The sequence below is a fragment of the Cucumis melo genome, chromosome 8 (assembly GCF_025177605.1).
Source record: "Cucumis melo cultivar AY chromosome 8, USDA_Cmelo_AY_1.0, whole genome shotgun sequence".
Taxonomy (NCBI): Eukaryota; Viridiplantae; Streptophyta; class Magnoliopsida; order Cucurbitales; family Cucurbitaceae; genus Cucumis; species Cucumis melo.
This window is the reverse complement of record NC_066864.1, coordinates 5,028,630-5,048,882: the sequence shown is the minus strand read 5'-3', so window position 1 is coordinate 5,048,882 and position 20,253 is coordinate 5,028,630. Positions and strand designations below refer to the sequence as shown.

General features: G+C 34.5%; 2 protein-coding genes and 1 pseudogene across 2 annotated transcripts; 2 read left to right on the top strand and 1 right to left on the bottom strand.

Moving 5' to 3' along the window:
- Positions 1 to 6,633: 6,633 nt before the first annotated feature.
- On the top strand, positions 6,634 to 18,763 carry LOC103484951 (uncharacterized). The gene is made up of 14 exons (XM_008442351.3): positions 6,634 to 7,062; positions 7,756 to 7,835; positions 7,919 to 8,077; positions 8,341 to 8,554; positions 9,194 to 9,280; positions 9,375 to 9,514; positions 10,295 to 10,375; positions 10,477 to 10,541; positions 11,710 to 11,882; positions 16,404 to 16,534; positions 16,632 to 16,719; positions 16,991 to 17,204; positions 17,335 to 17,438; positions 17,667 to 18,763. The coding sequence occupies exons 1-14, from the start codon at positions 6,895 to 6,897 to the stop codon at positions 18,186 to 18,188; spliced, it is 2,226 nt and encodes a 741-aa protein (XP_008440573.1). The 5' UTR covers positions 6,634 to 6,894; the 3' UTR covers positions 18,189 to 18,763.
- LOC127150786 (U6 spliceosomal RNA) lies at positions 11,235 to 11,320 on the top strand (annotated as a pseudogene).
- On the bottom strand, positions 12,571 to 15,992 carry LOC127150611 (uncharacterized). The gene is made up of 5 exons (XM_051088855.1): positions 13,799 to 15,992; positions 13,493 to 13,708; positions 13,227 to 13,417; positions 12,793 to 13,145; positions 12,571 to 12,709 (listed from the first exon to the last, which is right to left on the bottom strand). The coding sequence occupies exons 1-4, from the start codon at positions 13,955 to 13,957 to the stop codon at positions 12,800 to 12,802; spliced, it is 912 nt and encodes a 303-aa protein (XP_050944812.1). The 5' UTR covers positions 13,958 to 15,992; the 3' UTR covers positions 12,571 to 12,709; positions 12,793 to 12,799.
- Positions 18,764 to 20,253: the final 1,490 nt, after the last annotated feature.

The following is a 20,253-nucleotide window of genomic DNA, read 5'->3' as shown; positions in this document are numbered from 1 at the left end:
GGGATATTCTATCAATATTTTTTATATCTTTGTAGCCTAGATGTAGATTTGCCTTTGTATCGTCAAAATGAAGTTTGCATTAATTGATCACACGATTTTACTTCTTAAAGGTTCATAGTTCAATCTTTGATCATTGATTTTTAGTGTCTACAATAATTATATTTTTACTATATCACGACAATACAATATGATATGCCCTTTAATTCATTTGAAATTTTTAAAATTCATATTTACCAGTTTAAATACTATAATTATTTTGTCATATATGTATGAAAAAATTTAAAAAAAAAACATAGACTATTGCAATTTGTTGTGATCCATCACGTGATATTTTACAATTATTTTAATTTATTTTGTTATATTCGAACATCTCAAACGATGATCGATATAATTTGGACTCTTGTGAAAGCATTTACTACCTTTTTAGATGGGAAATTCCGTAGCTAATCCCATTTGGATAGGAACGTTACTTAGACTTTGGTTTTCATTCAATAATTGAACGAGGCAAAATGCATGGACGAGAAATAAAGATCTATAGAATGATTTTGGGCGGCAGCTTTTAAAGTTAATTTGTGCGAACTCCATGAATAAATGGCCTCCTTGATTTTTGCAAAAAGAAAAAAGAAAAAAAAAAAGGAAATGGGAACAAAAAGAGGAAGATGAAAGTGATATGGGCAGGAAAAAGGAAAGTTCATATGTCATCTTACCTCTCTATGCTTTCAAAATGTTTGTTTTCATTTTTTTTCCTAAACAATGACCACAAGTTTGGTATTATAACCTTTTTTTTTCATTTTCACAAACTAGCAATGTGTTTTTTCAATACGAGTCCAGAAAAAATGGGACTTTGAATAAGTATTTCCACAAAAATTAATGAAGTATTGACACAGTGAATTATAAAACAAATATTGGAGTGCAGTTAATAAGATTAATTAGGCAAAGCATTGAATGCCTTAAATTAACATTCACTTTGGTGTCACCTGTTTATTCATGAATTGAAAAGAAAACGTAAATAGTAACTTTTCTTTAAAAAAAAAAGTAATTAGAGATGTATTATGACAATGATATTACTAAAAATTGGTTAATGTTTGTTCCTTATTTTTAAATTTAGAGTAATCAGTGCTGCATTTAAGTTTGATTAGTTATTTATCATATTTTCTTGAAACCCTTTTGGATAGCACATTTGTTCTCCGGAGAAGAAATTTATTCAAGTGTTTGGAGGGTGTTTTAAGATAACCAGTAAAGAAAAATTAATAAAACATAATATTAACATTTTCTAGCCGTCGAATCTAAAGTTATTTTTAGATTAAATTCAAAATTTTTGAACCAAACAACAAAAATTCTTTGAAAAAACAAATGTATAAATATTTATAAATATCTTGATATTATGGTTTAGTATAAATTCAAGTAATGTTTATATAATATATAGAAAAAAAATATTTAATTTTTAGTGTGTATAAGGAGTTTAGTTGTCATTGGGTACGATATTTGGAAAGAGGGTAAGGAAAAAGCATAGAAATGTAAATGGAATGGAATTTGTATAGTTGAGATGAAAGTGGCGTCGAAAAATAACATAGGAAGGAGGAAAGGCAAAGGCATTGAATGCATGGTGTGGTTGTTTCCTAAACACAAAAGAAGGGAAAACGATGATGAGAAGTGCAACTGAAAAATAAAAAGAGAGAGGGTGACGTGGGCGGCAGAGGAGAGAAGAGAAGAGGGGGGGGGGGGGAATGGGGCCCGCCGAATTAGTGTGAGGATATTGAGCGGTGGGGCTCCCTTTTTCTTTAATTATATATTGGAAGAATGCGAAATAAAAAGGTTATTTCATTAAAATAATTTTCTTTTTAAATTAAGGAAAGCATCGGGAAAGCAACCAAATAAGAAACGGGGAGAAGTTTGCGATCAAAGTGATGGCACAAAATGCGAAGAGGCAATCTGATCCAGTGACACACAGGACAGGATATTGCGTTTTCTCCCGTTTTCTCCCGTTTTTTTTATTTAATTGGCTAAGCCTATCTGCTCCTATACTCTTTGCTCATACTTCCATGCTCTTTCCTTTTTGCACGATTTACAACAACTCAACTGAACTTTTGTCCTCAAAATACCAAACCCTAAAAAACTCCATTGTTCCAAAATTCCAATTTTGTTTACTTAAGTTGCAAGTATCTATCTACCTATCTATCTATATCCAAGTATCCATTATGTGAACCCTCTTTTTGCTACTGATCATCGGCCTTTTTCGTTTTATGCAATGGGCTATTGCCTGCTCTTTAGTTTACCAAAATTCGGATCAAAAGGTATGATCCAATAAAAAAATATAAAAGTCAATAAAAATAACAAAGATTCTTTCTCAAGAGATAGCAATTCATGTCTTTTTATGAATTTAGGAGAGGATTATCTTAGCTCAAATTTCCCAACCCGAATCGATCGCGACAAAATTACTAATGTCTAATGAGCATATCTCGTGTATACCTCAATCAAAAGCATGCATTATTTTATGACTAAAATGGTTGTGAATTAAATTTTAGACAAACACGAAATGAATGGACCTCTTTGGCTCGATGAATTGAAGAATTAATTCAAATTGCTCCAAAATTCTATGAGACAATGTAGATCAGCTACTCTTATAAAATATCAACAAGTTCATTATCAACTTAGATAATTCTAACCTTGCACTTTATTCACTTTCTTACATAATTAGTATTAGAGCGTGTGCAATCTAATATTATTAAAATGGTGTATAGGTCATTTGTATTTTGTAAGTTACTCTATTCTATCATATCAAACAAATTTATCATATTAGGTCTATGTTTTAGTATCAACAAAAAAATATCGTCAAATTAAAGAAGCATTTTTTAGAGTACACTAATGCAAACTTTACTATAAAAAGGTGTATGTTAATTATGGTTGAATTATGTTTATTTTGATATAATTTTATTCATTTGATTGAAGAATAATTTTCATGAAAAGGCACAATATATTGATGGGTCCAGGAAGATGAGATAAACTATAATGCTTCGACTTTTTAGTCTCTTTTACTTCTCTTCATCTAGCATTGTGTCAAAGTCGTTCTCTGCCACATTTATTATGGAAAATATTATTGTTCGATATTGACTTGCATTGTATATACATGATGAACTGGAAAGAATTACCCAATGGTTAGAGTAATTACATTTTTTAGGGAAATATTTTACTACTATTTCGATAAGATTTGTTGTTGTTACAAAAGTTTGATTTGACAAATTACTCCAAATTATTAATAATTGGTTTGAAAACAAGCGTCATGCACGTGGTTACAAATATTCTAAACATAAAATTTTAAATGTGTTCTCTAAAGTAAAATGAAATAAGACAATTACATACATACATTTTACTAGAAGATCATAAAATGGGAAAGGATGCTATAAAAAAGAAAGGAGCAAGAATGTAGTTATTTTGTGAAAGGATTTTTGTAATTTTCGAGTGATGTGTATCATTTTAAATTTTACTTTCGATAACAAAATGGGGAGAAAAAGTGATAGATTGTCTGAAGAAAAAAAAATCGCATCTCTGTAATAGTTTAAAAATTGCATCTCTTATTGATTCATTAGTAAAATTTAATGGAGAGCACCGATGTGTAAAAGCTAAGAAGATATGGGATAATACCTCACATCAATTATTAGGAATGATTATTAGTTAACAGGTATGAAGCAAAAATTTATCCCTTTGCCACGATTTTGGAAGTGACAACCATTAGACATGTAACACTTCATTTTGGTCTACAGTTCAAGGAAGGATGCATGTTTCCAAATATCATATTATTAAAACCTATGTATCGACGTATATATAACTAATATAATATATATATATATATATATATATATATATATGTATGTGCTATATATCCAATGTATATGTGTGTATAATTGATGATATAGTAATATGGAAAGAGGTAGTCTGCACATGATTAAAAGATATTTTTTTCTCATCTAATATATAAATGTATGCGTGTAAGATTTACCAACATATGCGTGTCCCATGGTGCTTTCGCTTTCCTCGAGGCATGCATTTCTAAGAGATGAGTTTTTGGTGTTTTATTTTATTTTTGACTTTTTAGTATACATTGATACAATAACAAAATAACCATGTTTTTACTTTTATATTTAAAATTATATGGCATGACACATAATCTTATGATATTTTCAGGAAAAAATATTCTAAATTACGTGCTAATATTACCCAAATATTTTCAAACGTTCTTATAAATTATTGGATTGAAAATGCCAATTATCTCATTTGAGACATGTATACAATTTTGAAGACAACAAAATAAATAATTTTATTTTTTAAAAAATTCTAGTTTTGTAGATTTCTTGAGAACAAAGGCTCTAGATTAAATATTAAAAGGTAAACGTGAGCTAGAGATAGAAAATACATCACTCGTAATAATGGGGAATATAAGAATCTATCTTAACTAGTCAAATTACCGACGTAAACAAATTAATTGAGTTGATAATTTATACAAGTAAAGTATATTATTATTTAAATATTAATTTAGTCATTAGTTTTGTTTATTAATTTTCAAGTGTTACATTTTTTTTCTTGACTTATATACGAAATTATTTTAAATTGTTAAAAATATATACAAAGATTTAAGACTACATGTATAGAAAAAATAAGTAAATAGAAAAGCTTAAGCAATGATATAATTAAAGAGTATAAATATGTGGATTGTAGTTTTTTGGCACTTGCCTCAATGAATAACCTTTTTTACCTCAACCGAGACACCGAAGAGCTAGCGGAGAGGCTAAATACTCTTTCCCAAATACGTCTCGTCTCCACCAATTCATGCATGAACCAACGGTTAGTGCCGAAAGCTCAAAGAGCTAGCTTCCCATTTCCTTCATAATACTATATAATTACTATTACCATTCGGGTGGAGAATAGAGATATTCATGATAAATTGAACTAAAAAATAATTAATATAGTGTCCTTTATGGAGAATGGAGGAATCAGTGTGCTAAATAAAAAAAATATATACATAATTACCATCAGTTCACAAGAAAAAGGATGGTTGGTTGAAATGACATTTTTATTTCTATGGTTTAAGAATCATGTAGTTTTATTAGTTCTATACAGAGCTTACATATTTGATTACCTAATTTATACCAAAATTTTTATCATTAATGCAAGCTACCTCTTTTGAAATTGTACAGACAACATCCATTGCAATATCGAAGACATTAAAAAATCTTGAATGCCTCCAAGTTTATCATGCAATTTTTTCGGCATAACATGAGGTACGTATTCAACGTACGTCCAAATGATGTTATATATATATATGCGATGAGAATTCAAATATTTGATTCTAAGATTGGTAATATAAACATTATATCAATTTATCTCATATGAAGTATTATATTTTTTCAAAGGAACTCAACCATCAAGAATTTATTATTATTTTAAAATTTTATTTTTTGAAATCCTATTCAATTCTAAAAATAAAACTCAAAACTTCCATACATTTTATCATTTTTAAGAATAACATGGTACAAAAAAATTAGAACAAATTAAAATGACAGCAGTTTAACTTTTTCATTGAACTTGATTAGTTTCTTTTTTAAAAATTTTAAAATGCTCATGTAATTTTATTTTTAACCATTATAATTGAGAACTACCATTAGTAGATAGTATAGAATTAGGTAGACATGTTTCTAAAAGAAAGGGTCAAACTCGAGTTATACAAAAATTGGTACATCATGACTCATCAACATCTACGTAGATTGCTAAAAAGAAAATCTCACTTACACCATTTATTTATTATAGAAGAAAAATATATAGTTTATTCAACGTTTTGATATATAGTTTATTCAACGTTTTGATCTATTATAACAATTAAAGTTATTAATCATTATAACTCAGCCTAGTTCACGAAAACTCTCTTTTTTATCTTAAAACCTAAGTGCCCCCAAACAGTTACTCTATGGTTGTTTAACCCCTAAAGGATCCCTTTGTGTTACTCTATGGTTGTTTAACCCCTAAAGGATCCCTTTGTGTTTCAGCAATACACTTGTTCTCACTATATAAGAATAACAACAAACAAAACCATTAAAACCATCAAATTAGAGCATAGCAGCAACCAACCATCATATATAATGCTCTTATAAAATCCATCACGAGTTGCAATCCAACGGTCACGAAACGAAAATGGGCCGAGTCATCAATGGGCCATGAAACAAACAAGGAACGGCCCTACCCATATGAGAGCCTTGATTACGGGTCCAAAAGCCGTTACACGAACTCCGTTTCTGAAAGGGCGTCTCAGGGAAAGAACGAAAAAAAAACGGCCTATATATATATTAAAAAAAAAAAAAAAGAAAGATTATTAGTATATTCCAGGTTGCCAATCTGGGTAGGTAATGGTATTTTTGTAAGATGGAAAAATTATTATTATTGTGATTAGTTTTAAATTTTGTTCAAAAGAGGCAATTGGCAACTAGGAATATATTAATGCCACATAGTGAAGGAGAGGTATTAATTCTTAATTATTACTATTTTTTAATTTTTGGGCATTATGGTCACATTTTTATTATTTGATTTATGATTTTATGAGGTGAGACAAAACTGGGTCCAATTCTTGTAGCTTTGAAAAGGAAGCGTGTCTTCGGATCCCTTGACCATCATTTCTTCTTTGGTTCCGTCCGTACCAAACCGAGAGCTCAACTCTTTCCTTTTCGCGCGCACCCACCCAACTGCTGAAGCCTTTCGCTCTCTCCTCTTACAATGTTGTTGTTGTTGTTGTTTTTGTTATTGTGAATTGTTCGTTCGGGCATTTGCATCGCCTTTCCCCCCGTCTTCTCCCTTCCGTTTCAATTCACAAAGCTCATCGAGGAGGGGAGCAATTTTCACGACGGAAACATGTGGGTCTTCTATCTGATCTCCTTGCCTTTAACTTTAGGCATGGTGATCGTCACGCTCAAGTACTTCGCTGGTCCTTGGGTGCCTCGTTACGTTTTTCTTACCGTCGGATATACCTGGTTCTGTTCCCTCTCCATCATTATCCTCGTCCCTGCGGACATCTGGACGGTATGTTTCTAATGTCACTCGTTTCTTGTTGATTGGATTCATCTGATGCTGTTGTTTGTTGAATTGGGCGTTATTTTGTTATTAGACATGTTGATGCTTTTTATATGAATCTGAGAATTGGCTTTGTGAGATTTTAATTTACGGTTGGAAGCAGATTTGGGAATTAGCTCAGGTGATTAGGTTTTGTGTTATTTCTCAATTACTTTCTTCGATTGAGGTCTGGATGTTAGGTTTCGATTCATTGCATTTAAATTAACGAAGTCATGGTCTGGTTTTGTAAACAATTTCATGCCGTTTAATTGATAATTATAGTTCTTTTCAAAATATTAGAGGTTATTTACTGCTCCGCACCTCTACTTTCATTGTCATTGATAACGGTGCCTATTTGTCTATAAATTTATTGAGACAGACAGATTGGACACACGTACAGCATATTTGATCAACTATTTGGTATTATTAGTTTTTGGCAGTCGTACTTCCAGTTAGCTGGTTATGGTTCTCATTTGCAATCTACTACGGTTTCCCTTTCCTGCATGGAAAAGACTGCCAATTGTTTATGCAAAAATATAATTGAATATCGTTTAGCATCCTCTTATTAGCCAAGTTTTCTTTTCATCTCTGGAAGTTTTAGTTGATTCAGACAAAAATCATGTTCTTGCTATTGATAATTCGATGTAATTTATTTATGTACAGACTACAAGTCATCTGTCTGAGACTGGAGTAATTTCTTTCTTTTGGAGCTGGTCCTATTGGAGTACATTCTTACTTACCTGGTATGCTCATAGTACATATACACGTCTCTCAGTTGAAAATTGTAGAGTAATCCTTATATTTTCAAATTCACATCTTCAAACAGGGCTGTGGTCCCACTTATCCAGGGTTTTGAAGATGCAGGAGACTTCACTGTGAAAGAAAGACTGAAGACCAGCATCCATGTTAACTTGGTTTTTTATTTGGTTGTTGGATCCATAGGTCTTTTTGGACTGATTCTCCTCATTGCGATGCACAAAATTTGGTTAGTTATTTGGTTTAGCATTATGCATTAGGGGCCAGCCAAACAAAAGCAACCTATATCCAACAATGATATATTACAAACTAAATTGGAGGAGTCGTCTCCAAATAAATTTAAAAAGTCTCATCTTTGTAACTTTTAAATTCTCTTGGTATATTATGTCATTTGGTTTTATAAGCGGGTATCATTTGTTCCTTTGCATTATGAACTATTATATTGATAGCTTTTCTGATCGGGGTAAAATTCTTTTGCTTCTTTGTTAATAGGCATGGCGGTGTTCTGGGTTTTGCTATGGCCTGCTCAAATACATTTGGATTGGTAACAGGTGCATTTCTTCTTGGCTTTGGTCTGAGTGAAATTCCCAAGAGTATTTGGAGAAATGCCGATTGGACTACACGCCAAAAAGTTCTTTCCCATCAAATATCGAAGATGGCTGTTAAGCTTGATGATGCTCATCAAGAACTCTCAAATGCTATTGTTGTAAGTGTTAGCCTCGTACTCCCCATGACACTCACAGATGGGATAGAGAGAAAAAGCTTACTGAATGAAATCTTCTAAATCAGGAAGTTCCTCTCTCTTGCACACGTGCACAAACAGTGCATGCAGAGGCACCCATAGGGACACACATCAATTTATATACTATTAATTACATTTGAGATTTTGTCATCATTTTGTTTCTGATTTTACCCCTTTGTTCCATATGTATGATGTGGTTGTCTCTTCTGTTTATATGCTTATTTTAAAAGTTTGATTTATTCTCTATATTTTATCTTTGACTATTATTTATTTTTTCAAAGTCATTCCTATACAACTGGTTCATTTTTTAGGTTTGTTAGTTAACTGAGTTGTAGATCCACAGAAGAAGCAGACTTTTCTCTTCTCTATCCTATGTTTGCAATAAAATATTGTAAAACGATTAATCCATATATTGATTAGCTGATTTTACCTAACGGTTAGTGTGTGGTTGCAATTGGTATCTGGAAAAAGTAACTTATTTCAAGAAGACTTTTGGATGGGTGGGGTATAGACTACCTACATAAAATAAAGATGCATTTCCCATAAATAGCAACTTGCAGGAAGCTTGTGTTTTGTGATCTTTGACCTTCGTTTATGTAATAGGTTGCTCAAGCAACATCTAAGCAGATGTCTAAACGCGATCCCCTGAGACCTTACATGAATATCATTGACAATATGTTAACTCAAATGGTAAGTCTATTTCATTATTTTATTCACTTCAAACACATTAGAACCTTGACCAGTGTTTCTAGTGCATTATTTTCTTCCCATTTTTCATTCTCAGTTTAGGGAAGATCCATCATTCAAACCACAAGGTGGACGATTAGGAGAAAATGATATGGACTACGATACCGATGAGAAATCAATGGCAACACTTAGGCGTCATCTTCGCAGAGCAAGAGAGGAATATTATCGGTATAAAAGGTATATATGGACTACTTCATTTTGGTCATTTCAGATTGGGAAGGTTTCTTCTATTTTTCTGGGCGGGTGGGTAACTTGTATTTTGGAAAATTATGAGGTTTTTGAGTTGTTTGGTAACCCTATTTGCAAGCCTTGTATTTGTTGGAGTTGGGATCTATCGAGTGCCATAACTTGACCTGCACCTTGAGGATGGGGTGTATTTAGGGGTAAAGTAGTCTAATGATCTACTATATTACTAGGGGCACATTAGTTATTAGCTGGAGATGGTTCGAATAACATAGTAATTAGAAATAAATAGTGTGTTAGAGAATAGGAGGTTGGACAGGTATTTGAAGTAGCTTGGAATCTAGGGGGTTAGGAGATACTTTTAAGATCCCTTTTCCAATATTTTAATTTGTTCCTCATTTCAGACCAAATGTCAGTTTGCTTCCTATCCTACCATTTTACTGCTTTACGTTTGACTGATCTTGGGAATTAAATAAATCTTGCTGTCAACCACTCGTAGAATTGGATCTTCTTTTGTTATTTTCTATATGCTGTATAAGCAAAATCCTTGATTTTTGATGTCTCCCCTTTTTGGACGAATTTATCTTTATAAATGTTTGTTTAAATTCTAGTTTGATAATTACTGGTATGCATACAAATATGCCCTTCTATGTACTATGAATTCTCATTTTACAACCTTCCCTGTATGAGCAAGAATTCTTGGTTGCTGCCTGATAGACTGATAGTTATCACCGATTAGTTTATAAATTTCATGATCTTATTTGTTTTGTGTAGCCAATACATGACCTACGTTATGAAGGCCCTTGAGCTTGAAGACACTGTAAAGAATTATGAACGGCGCTCGTCAACTGGATGGTTTGCCTCTAATCACTAACTTCGGTGTTTTTATTTAGCCTTCTGCTTTTCAACACACAATCAAGATCTTAACTTCCTGACTGGCCTTGTTATTTTTTCAGGAAATATGTTTCAACCCTCAGGCATCCTCGAAGTGGGAAGTTGGGGTCTATCTTAGATACACTTGGTAATCATTTAATGCATTGGCTTCTTTTTTTCTTTATTGTTTACCTCATCACATGAAATAAAACACCATTGCAGATTGAGATTAGATTATATTTTTTAGAATTGTGAAACGTGATTCTAAAAAAAAAACATATGGTGACGTAGCAGTGTCTCTAGTTGGTCATTCTTTCTCACCATTGACCTTGGTCGCAAATATTATGAATAGCACGTTCTTGTTGTTGCAGTCGAGTTCTATTTTTTTCTTTATTGATATCAAGATTTCAGGCAAACTACCTCAACTAATCTTAAAGGACAATAACCAATCACACTACATTTGGCATACATAGTGGCCATCATAGCTGTCCCTTGAACTCCATCCACCTTTCAAAGAGAAAGTCTGCAAGGGGGCAGTTAGGGGCTCTTTGGTGGGAGAGGAACAATAGAGGTGTGGATAGGGAACCTTGTGAGATCTGATCCTTGGTGAATTTCCATGTCTCTCCTTGGGCTACAGTTTTGAAATACTTTTTGTAATTATTCCCTTCGTAATATCTTAGTTAGAAATCCTTTCTCTAGGAGTTTTTTGCAAGGTCGGTTTTCTTGTATGTTCTGGTTTTCTTTCATTTTTTTTCCTCTTAATAAAAGTGGTTGTTTTAATCTAAAAGCAAGAGAGAGAGGGAGGGAGGAAAAAAGTTAAAAAAATAATAATAACATGACAATCCCTTTGGGGACATCCGATAAAATTGGAACGATACGTAGAAGCATGACCCCTGTGCAAGGATGACCTTGAAGGAGTTTCATTTTGAAGGTTGCTTATAGGTTAATTGTCTACTTTGAGAACCTTGAAGGAGTTGGAGAAATTTTTACTATGAATGGGTGTATCATAACTCTGGAAGTTCGAAAAGTTGACCATTTCTTTTCCTATATGCATATGTCTCATTGCCTCGAAGAAGGCAGCAAAATGCTGAACTGAGGGCCAGCCGTAAAACCTTATTTATAAAGAACGTAATTTACATCCCACTTTAGACATCCAGTATGTATGTGTCTGACATTACCCCACTTAAATTACTCTCAATGCTTGTTAGCTTACTGTTTGTTGGTTTGTTTTCTTGGATATCATGCAACAGAAATGTTTTTATTTTCTGCTCCAAATCCTAAATAATGAATATTTATAATAAGGTGATGGTCTGCAGAATTTATATGGCGATGCATCCTAAGAAAGCATCTTCAAAAAGTTTTGGCTATTGTACTTGGTATCATGTCCGCTGCAATTCTTTTAGCCGAGGCCACCCTGTTACCAAGTGTCGATTTATCTCTTTTCTCAATGCTTATTAAATTAGTTGGACGGGAGGAGGTGCTTGTGCAGGTATATCATTATACTTAGCATACAATTGCTTTTCCTATATGCATATGTCTCATTGTGTGATTGTCAGGATATGCATGTTGATATTTATGCACATTTTGTTTATTATGATGTACAACTCAGTTTCATGAGGTTCTCGTTAAATGCACTGTGGGCAACACTGTCTCAAAGTTCTTTTCCTGTAGGGTTTTGGGACAAGAGATGAAAAGAAATATCTTTCATTTATGCACTACAAGAGACGGGGGTACTCCTGACGCCAAAAAACGTCGGCGAAAATGAAAAGTACGTCGGGATAACCTTTCCCGACGTACCAAACGGCGTCGGGAAGAACGTTGGGAGAAATGCATCGGGAGAGGCTTTCCCGACGCCATACCAACGCGGCGTCGGGAAAGCCTCTCCCGACGCCTAACTAAGCGTCGGTATAGCCTGCGTCGGGAAAGAGGCATTCCCAACGCAAGCTATGCCGGCGCACCTACCGGCGTCGGGAAATATATTTCCCGACGTTTCTTTACGTCGGGAATTCCTTTTTATATATATTTTTTAATATTTTGTTTCTACTTTTTTCCTTATAATATTTTGCTCAAACATTCACAATGATGTTCAGATTGCTGAAAAAAAATTTCTGACGTTTTGGATTAAATTAAAACAAATTGAATATAAATTAAAATAAATTAAGAAATATACAAACACATTAAAAAAATAGAATTAAAATTAATAATACGAAAATATAGTTCACTACAATAAATATAGTTCTCAAAATAGAAAAAACATAAACATAAGAAAAAGTCTTCCAACGAGGTGCGTATGCGCGTCATTCTACACCTTCGGTCCTAAAAATGATATAAAAATAACTAAATTTAGTACATAATCATATATTTGCAAAAACTTAAGAATAATAGAGACATATACGTACCGCAGAGCTAGGGATCATGTGGTGGTCCCTGTTGTGCACGAGTAAATTCTTCTATCATCTTTTTCATACTTTCCACTTGTGAAGCTAATGCTTGGTGATTTGTATCTTGTACTTCAATCCGTTCCAAAGCTTCTTGAAGTTTAGCTTGTAATTCAATCTCTTTTTCTGTGGACTGCGAACAAGATGTCGACGAACCTTGCACTCGCCGTTCTGCGGGCCTTCGGCTTGGGTCCCCAACCAAGGCCTTTTGAGTAGCCTGGTCGTCTACCCAACACCTGATCGCATATCTCATCCTCAGAGAGTGGCTGACTACCCTCTGGGGTAGGCTGGGATTGGGGTTCCAGCATTTGATTCTGCAACAAATTTAAAAACTATGTTAGGTAACGCGCAAAAATATATAATGAAAGTGGATAATTAATAAGGGCATAACTTACATGCGCATCCTCGGCGGCCTGCGACACGAATGTCCCAGCTCGAACGTGTGTTTCCCGAAACAATTCCACACGATCGACCGGCTCCCTTTTTCTTTCAGCGAGCTCAACTGTCGTTGTAGAAACGACTTGGACCCGCTACTATGATTGTAAGGTTGCTTCTGTCTAGCAGCCTTGTTCGTCCGTGATTGCTCCTGCATTAAAACAATTATATTGTTTATTTCGTATACATATTAAAACTTGTTATCATAATTAATCATGACAAATACCTGGAATGCACGACTGATATAATGGTCGCAGAGGAAGTGCCAATCCTCATCACGTCCAACCAATGCGTTTGGTGGGTTGGCATGAGCCTCCTTCGGGTTGCTGTACTTTTTGAAATGTCTATGACAGTCGGCCCGGAACTCTTTAAAGGTCGTGAGCATCTGATGCTCAACAAACCTGTTCATCGCTTGATCATTGAAATCAAGCACAAACAATCGCTACACATTACAAACATAACACATTAGATTGGTTAAAGTTAGATATGTTTCAAATGAAATCATATATAAATGTGTAGTGCATTTAATTACCTGGAGGTCGCCCTTGACGACCTCAATGTATTCTCTCCCAACGTCCGCCAACTTAAGACAGCGGACGGGAAATGTCTTTCGCACGCACACGCCTATCGCCTGGCTGAAGCGAACGGCGTGTGGAGAAATAGGCTTCTCCGCTCCAGGGGCGATCGTCATCGGAATGCGCCTATTTATTGCAACGTGGCGCTCTAACTTCAAGAGTCGAGACTGCCTCCTAGGAGTCGGAGTCGCTTGTTGAGAAGAAGACTCTGCTCAATAAATCGATAATAACATATAAAGTTAGAAAAAAGAACATGAAATATTTGTAAGTTAAAATGAAGAAAATTCTTAGACTCACCCGTATTGTCGCCTACAGATGATGACCCTCCCGCGATGTTATTATCTAAATCGTCCTCAAACTGGAGGAACATATCGTCCGTCTCCATAAAATTTGATCGACGATATGACATAATGGCTATGGACATAGAAAACAAACATTTTCAATTTAACTTAAACCTCCCTCTCCCCAGATAAGTAGTAATTTCATTTCATAATAATTATTGTTGTAGTTGTTGTTGAAAATGAAATAGAGAGCATTTTGGACAAATTATATCTTGGCTTCTAGTTTATTATTGAATTGAATAATGGAAGGATATCAAAAAGAAGTTTATATTATACATAAAGAAACAAAATGATAGAATGAGCCTGAAGACACTTTTTGTTGGCATGACAAAGATATATATAATAGGGTCTCAATAAATGAAGACACTATATCTATATATATATATATTCAAATTGGAATTGAAATTCAAATTCATATTCGTATGCATATTTAAATTCAAATTCAAATTAAATCTTTATCTCAAAATCAATCTTAAATTCAAATTAAATCACAATCTCAAATTCAATAAACACCCCCCCCCCAATTCAATATAACCTCAAAAATCTCTACACATTCAAATTTTTTATCAATCTCAAATTCAATTTCAACTTTAATCTCAATGTCAATCTTAAATCCTAAAACCACTTCAAATTCAAATTCAACACTAAAACCTTTAACTAATTGAAAATCTATATCCTAAAACTATTTCAAAATCTAAATTCTAAAACTAATCCTAAAACTAATTAACTAAAGCAAAACTAAAACAAAAACAAAAAAGAACTTTAAACAATTTCAATAAACTCTATCTAGCAAACAATTTGAATATACGTTAATTTAATACATACATTTTTTTAACTTTGAAACAAAAAAAGAAAAAAACAAACAAACATTTATTGAGACCGGTGGTGGCCAAATAGGACGAGGAGGGGAGGACGATGGAGAAAAATTACAAATGGATAAATCAATCAACAAAAATCTAAATTTAAACTAAATAAAATTTAAACTTCCACTTACCTAAAGTGGCAGACGGCGGCTAAACGGCGGCAAGGGACGACGGCGAGCGACGGCGGCAGAACACGGAACGGGAACGACGATTCTCTCTTCTCCCCTCTCGGCTTCTCCTCTCGTTTTCTCTCTCGGTTTCGGTTCTGTAAATTACAGAACGGAAACGATTAAAAAGGAGATTTCCCGACGCAGTGCCGCGGCGTCGGGAACTCCCCCTAAAAGCGTCGGGACAAGGGGCATTCCCGACGCTCTTTAAACGGTTTTCCCGACGCCTAATAGTGCGTCGGGAAAAGGGGCTTTTCCCGACGCCGTTCCCGACGCACTGTGCACGGCGTCGGGAATAGTTTGTTTTTAAAATTTAATTTACCCTTCTCCTGATGAATTCTTGCCGACGCTTTCTTGGTGCGTCGGGAAATAGTGTTTTCCCGACGCCTAACAGTGCGTCGGGAAAAACCCCTTTTCCCGACGCCGTTCCCGACGCACTGTGCACGGCGCGGGAATAGTTTGTTTTTAAAATTTAATTTACCCTTCTCCCGATGAATTCTTGCTGACGCTTTCTTGGTGCGTCGGGAAATAGTGTTTTCCCGACGCGTTGCCCGACGCGGTGTTCACGGCGTCGGGAAAACCCTTATTCCCGACGTTTTTTATGCCGACGTCGTTTTCTGCGTCGGGAATAATCCATTTTCTTGTAGTGATGACATCTAATTTCCAAACTGGTAATAAGAATTTTAATAAACAAAATGTCTTGACTTGACTGTTTGTTTTGACTGGTAGCTTCATAATCTAATGAGTAATGACAAGTTAAAGCCTAGCTGTTGTGACTTGGCATACATTTGAGAAAAGTTGGTTAAATGATCTGTGTACTGGATGCAAACTAAGTTATTTTGACATTTCAGGTATGATGTAAACCAATCTATCTGGGACTGCTTAGAGATATTTATGAATCTATGATAAGAACATACGGAAATCTGTTTTGGATATTTAGTTATTTCTTCTTTTTCTTTTTAATTGTATTTTCTTGCCAGTTGCAATTTCTTACAGCAATTCTGGAAATAAATTTATTTCATTAGTTTTTCCTGAAAATTTATGTAAGATAGTTTAGGATGAATATCCTCATTATCTGACTATTACCTGTTCGTTATCTCTCTGCCATAAGTTTTCCAATCTTTGCTGGATTCCTGTTTGCTTCTCTTGGACTTCTCTGCTGATTTTCAAATCTATTTTCCTCTTTTACAGGCCTTTGCTTTTGTTCCACTGATGTATATGTGTGTGTGCACGTATTATTCTTTATTCAAGTTTGGAACTTTGATGTTCTATTCATTAACCCCAAGGCAAACAAGCTCTGTAAACTTGCTATTAATTTGTTCGTGAGTATTTCTCTTTAGCTACTAAACCATTTTGGAAATTTATCTTTTCTTCTGTATGACAGAGTTAGTACTGATGTAATGTTATTCCTCTTCTTAGAATGGTTGCCAGGTATGCTCCACCAATTTCATTCAACTTTCTCAATCTTATTCGTCTTGGTGGGAACGTGAAAACTGTTTTCGAAAAGGTGATTATTGTTTTATTTTATTTTATTTCTATTACTGCAATGTTTGTTTGCAGTTGTGATTTAATTTTGGTATTTGTGGTCTCTCCTTTTGGTTGTTTTTCTTGACCACTTACTAGTCTTGTCCTCGTGACATTGTATTGTCACCTTTCCTGGGGCTTAACAATTCTAACGCTTATGGATAAGATCTTTGTGACTGTGATGTTGTTCTGTTGCCTTTTTCAAATAACCATATTCGTTAGTTTACTGATATGTTGTGCTATTATAATGGCAGAGGATGGGTAGAATTGATGATGCCGTCCCTTTCTTCGGGAAAGATTTTAATAGGATCTACCCACTTATTATGGTTGTCTACACCATTTTGGTTGCAAGCAATTTCTTTAACCGGGTTATTGATTTCCTCGGAAGCTGGAAGAGATTTAGATTCCAGTCGGAGGTAGATGATATGGATGGATTTGATCCTTCAGGAGTAATTATATTGCAGAAAGGTAGTCATTCGGCAGTATGGGTGGTTGTCTTTTCTGGATGAGATGTGATATATTATGACCGACTCTTTAAAGTCCTTATTTGCTCATTATCGCATTCTAGAAGTTTAATGTTTGTTCTTAATTGCATCAGAACGATCTTGGCTTGAACAAGGGCGCATGGTTGGTGAGCACGTTGTTCCATTAGCTAGGAATTTTAACAGCATAGACTTGGAGTCTGGCAGCAGCAATAGCACAGTATGTACATTTTCCATAAATATTTATTCTCTAGGCATTCTTTATGCAATTGTGAACTATATTTCGATCCATGGTGATGCCATCTATAGGAGAAATAGAAATCCTCACAATATCTAATTTACTCCCTTTATTTTTGTTCGTGATCCCTCTTTCTGCAAGTGTTATTTCATTCTCATAAATTCTTAATTTGGTCGGATGTTTTTTCTAATCAAGGAGTTAAATATTCAGGATTTGCTCGATGTCAAAGCGAAGGCAACAAACAGTCTAATAAATGAAGACATGAATGGGAAGTCGTCAAAATCTTCTGGCGATGAGGGTCGGAAGTATGGTTCTAGCAGAGAAGCCATGAGCAACAAGTATGCTGTAATTAGAGAACAAATTAGACAATCAACATTAAACACAAAGCCAGTGCCGAACATTGCTTCTGCCAAGGTCACCTTACTTGATACAGAAGATGGTGAACCTAGCAATACCAATGAAAAGACAAATTCTGGTTTGGCCTCAAAGTGGGAATCAATGAAGATGGGTTTTCAAAACTTCAAGGCTAATATAGGAACCAAAAAGTTTCTTCCCTTGCCCCAGGTTCAAGATTCAAAAACTCTCTCTCGTCATGATTCTACTCAGTCCCTTGACGAGATCTTCCAACGATTGAAACGGCCATCAGATCATGTAGGTTATAGTGACGAGGAAGATGGGATGGAAATCAAGAGTTCTGAGAGAATAGAATTTGAGCGGAGGCCAACTAGATAACAACCACTTTTCTCTCTTTAGGTTTAAGAATCAAAGAATGCTGTTACCATGTACAGCCCTTGGTGCCAGTTTAGTTGTTTACTTGCAGTTGGATCATCCCTCATTTGAACACATGTTTGGAGCGTTCCCCGCTAGATTGACACTTACGTATATAAGCTGACTGGTGGCAAGAAAACTGGAGGATGGAGATTACACTCACGAACTGTTCAGTCGACCACATGGTCGTAAAATTCACAAAGGTTGCAACTGCAAATGTTTGTGTCTTGGCTGCATCAGCATTGCTTTGATTCTTGAGATTACACTCAGATGCCATACGTTAAATTTATACTGTATCTTTTTTCTGGTATTTTGATATCAATATGTGAATGTAATTGGAAATTGTTTTAGGCAACAAAGGTTGAAATTCTAGACTCCAAAAAAACTTGATCCGAATGGTTTCCGATATTTTGATATTTTTCTTGTAGCTAGCTGTAACTTTCATATGATTTAAACGAGTCATTGTATGAGTCAGCTATTGGCACTTTCAGGGGAAACAAAAAGGTGAAAAGTCAGCCATCGCTAAAGGGCCTTAGATATTTTCTTTGTGATATGTGATCTCAATTGTCTTTTACATTCTCAGCACCCAACTTGAACCTCATCAAACAGTTAAGGAGGACCATAACATGTTCAACCTTAAGTCGTGTTCATCGTTGTTCTAAATGAATATATAGCAGTTCTCGAGATTGCTTCAATCACTTTTGGCTACAATTTTCTATTAGTTTTTCAAGATGGCAAAGCAACCACTGAAAAGGTCTAAAGGTGGGATGTTTCAATATTATATATTAAATAACAGAATCCAAAACTCCGATGGCCAGAATTTTTTTTTGATTATGTCATGGTGATGTAGGTAATTTAACAGTACAACCAACTTCCAAGAAACTCAATGAAAACCATCCCAGAAAAGAAAACACTAACAACTTGGAAGGAACTAGAAAGAGAGAAATCCAAGATTGGAACTTGAATGTATAACAATAATAATGCAAAGTAAATAAACGAAAAAGAATCCAAGAAACGGTGATAAGTAAAAAGTTGAAAAGTTGATCGGAGAAAAATCTAAAAAAGAACTGTAATTTTTTTAATTATTATGGGAACTAAAGTTGGAGTTAAAAAAGAAAGAAAAAAAAAGTAAATAAAAAGCAGTGCCAAGAAAACAGAGATTCTCCACTAAAACAAGAACAGTAATTTTGATCTAAAAAAGCTGCTATACATACAACAACGTTGATTGAAATGTGATATGAAGCTAAGAAAAGATGATTAGGAAAAATGGAAAAAGCAATGGAAAATGGGAAGCAAGTTGTGAAATTTAGGGCCCAGAGGCAAAGCGATGGGGGGAAGTAGGAGAAAGAATTAATGAAGCGATGAAATGAAGTGAAGAGTGAGGGGTTGGCATCTTCCGGTTCGTGAGGAGGAAAGGAAAGTGCCAATAAAAAGGAGAGTTTGAATAGCGACCCGACATTGAAAATAGACAACCTTCGAAATGACCCTCTTTTCCTTTTTTAAACTTCCCAAAAAGCAGACCCTCGTGCATAATTTATCAAAGTAGGCCCCAACACACACACACACACACACATCCACATTTCCTTCCATATTCACTCCTACACATTCATGTTCCCCTTTCTTTCCTTTCGAGCAAAACACGACAAACTTTAACGTCATAATATGACTGACAGTTTTACATCTAGACAAAAAAAAAAAAAAAAAAACAAGGACTTCATGTGACTAAGGAAAAATGAGTTGATTATAGAGTTACGACTACAAGTAGATTAGATCGAAAGCTTGTCTATCATAATTGAACATGGACAAGCCATCGTTAAACATATGCAAGACTTAACTTTATAGCTACGCACGAGGGTAGAAGAATGAAAAGTTCAACTTTGTATTTGATAGTTGCTAGATAACAATTGTAAAGGATATTTAGTTCCCTCAATTTACGTTATAATAGTTGAAGTTTTCAATTAATTATAACTTATACTTACATGCAATAGAACTATTTTTGAAAGCTTTCATCATGTACAATGTTTTTTTG

Bases quoted from the DNA above. Each gene is read 5' to 3' on its own strand.
- LOC103484951 (XM_008442351.3), top strand. From the start codon at position 6,895: ATGTGGGTCTTCTATCTGATCTCCTTGCCTTTAACTTTAGGCATGGTG. The intron at 8,078-8,340 runs GTTAGTTATTTG...CTTTGTTAATAG, and splicing joins ATTGCGATGCACAAAATTTG to GCATGGCGGTGTTCTGGGTT. The intron at 17,205-17,334 runs GTAGTCATTCGG...TAATTGCATCAG, and splicing joins AGTAATTATATTGCAGAAAG to AACGATCTTGGCTTGAACAA.
- LOC127150611 (XM_051088855.1), bottom strand. From the start codon at position 13,957: ATGACGATCGCCCCTGGAGCGGAGAAGCCTATTTCTCCACACGCCGTT. The intron at 13,709-13,798 runs GTAATTAAATGC...TGTAATGTGTAG, and splicing joins TCGTCAAGGGCGACCTCCAG to CGATTGTTTGTGCTTGATTT. The intron at 13,418-13,492 runs GTATTTGTCATG...GTTTTAATGCAG, and splicing joins ATATCAGTCGTGCATTCCAG to GAGCAATCACGGACGAACAA.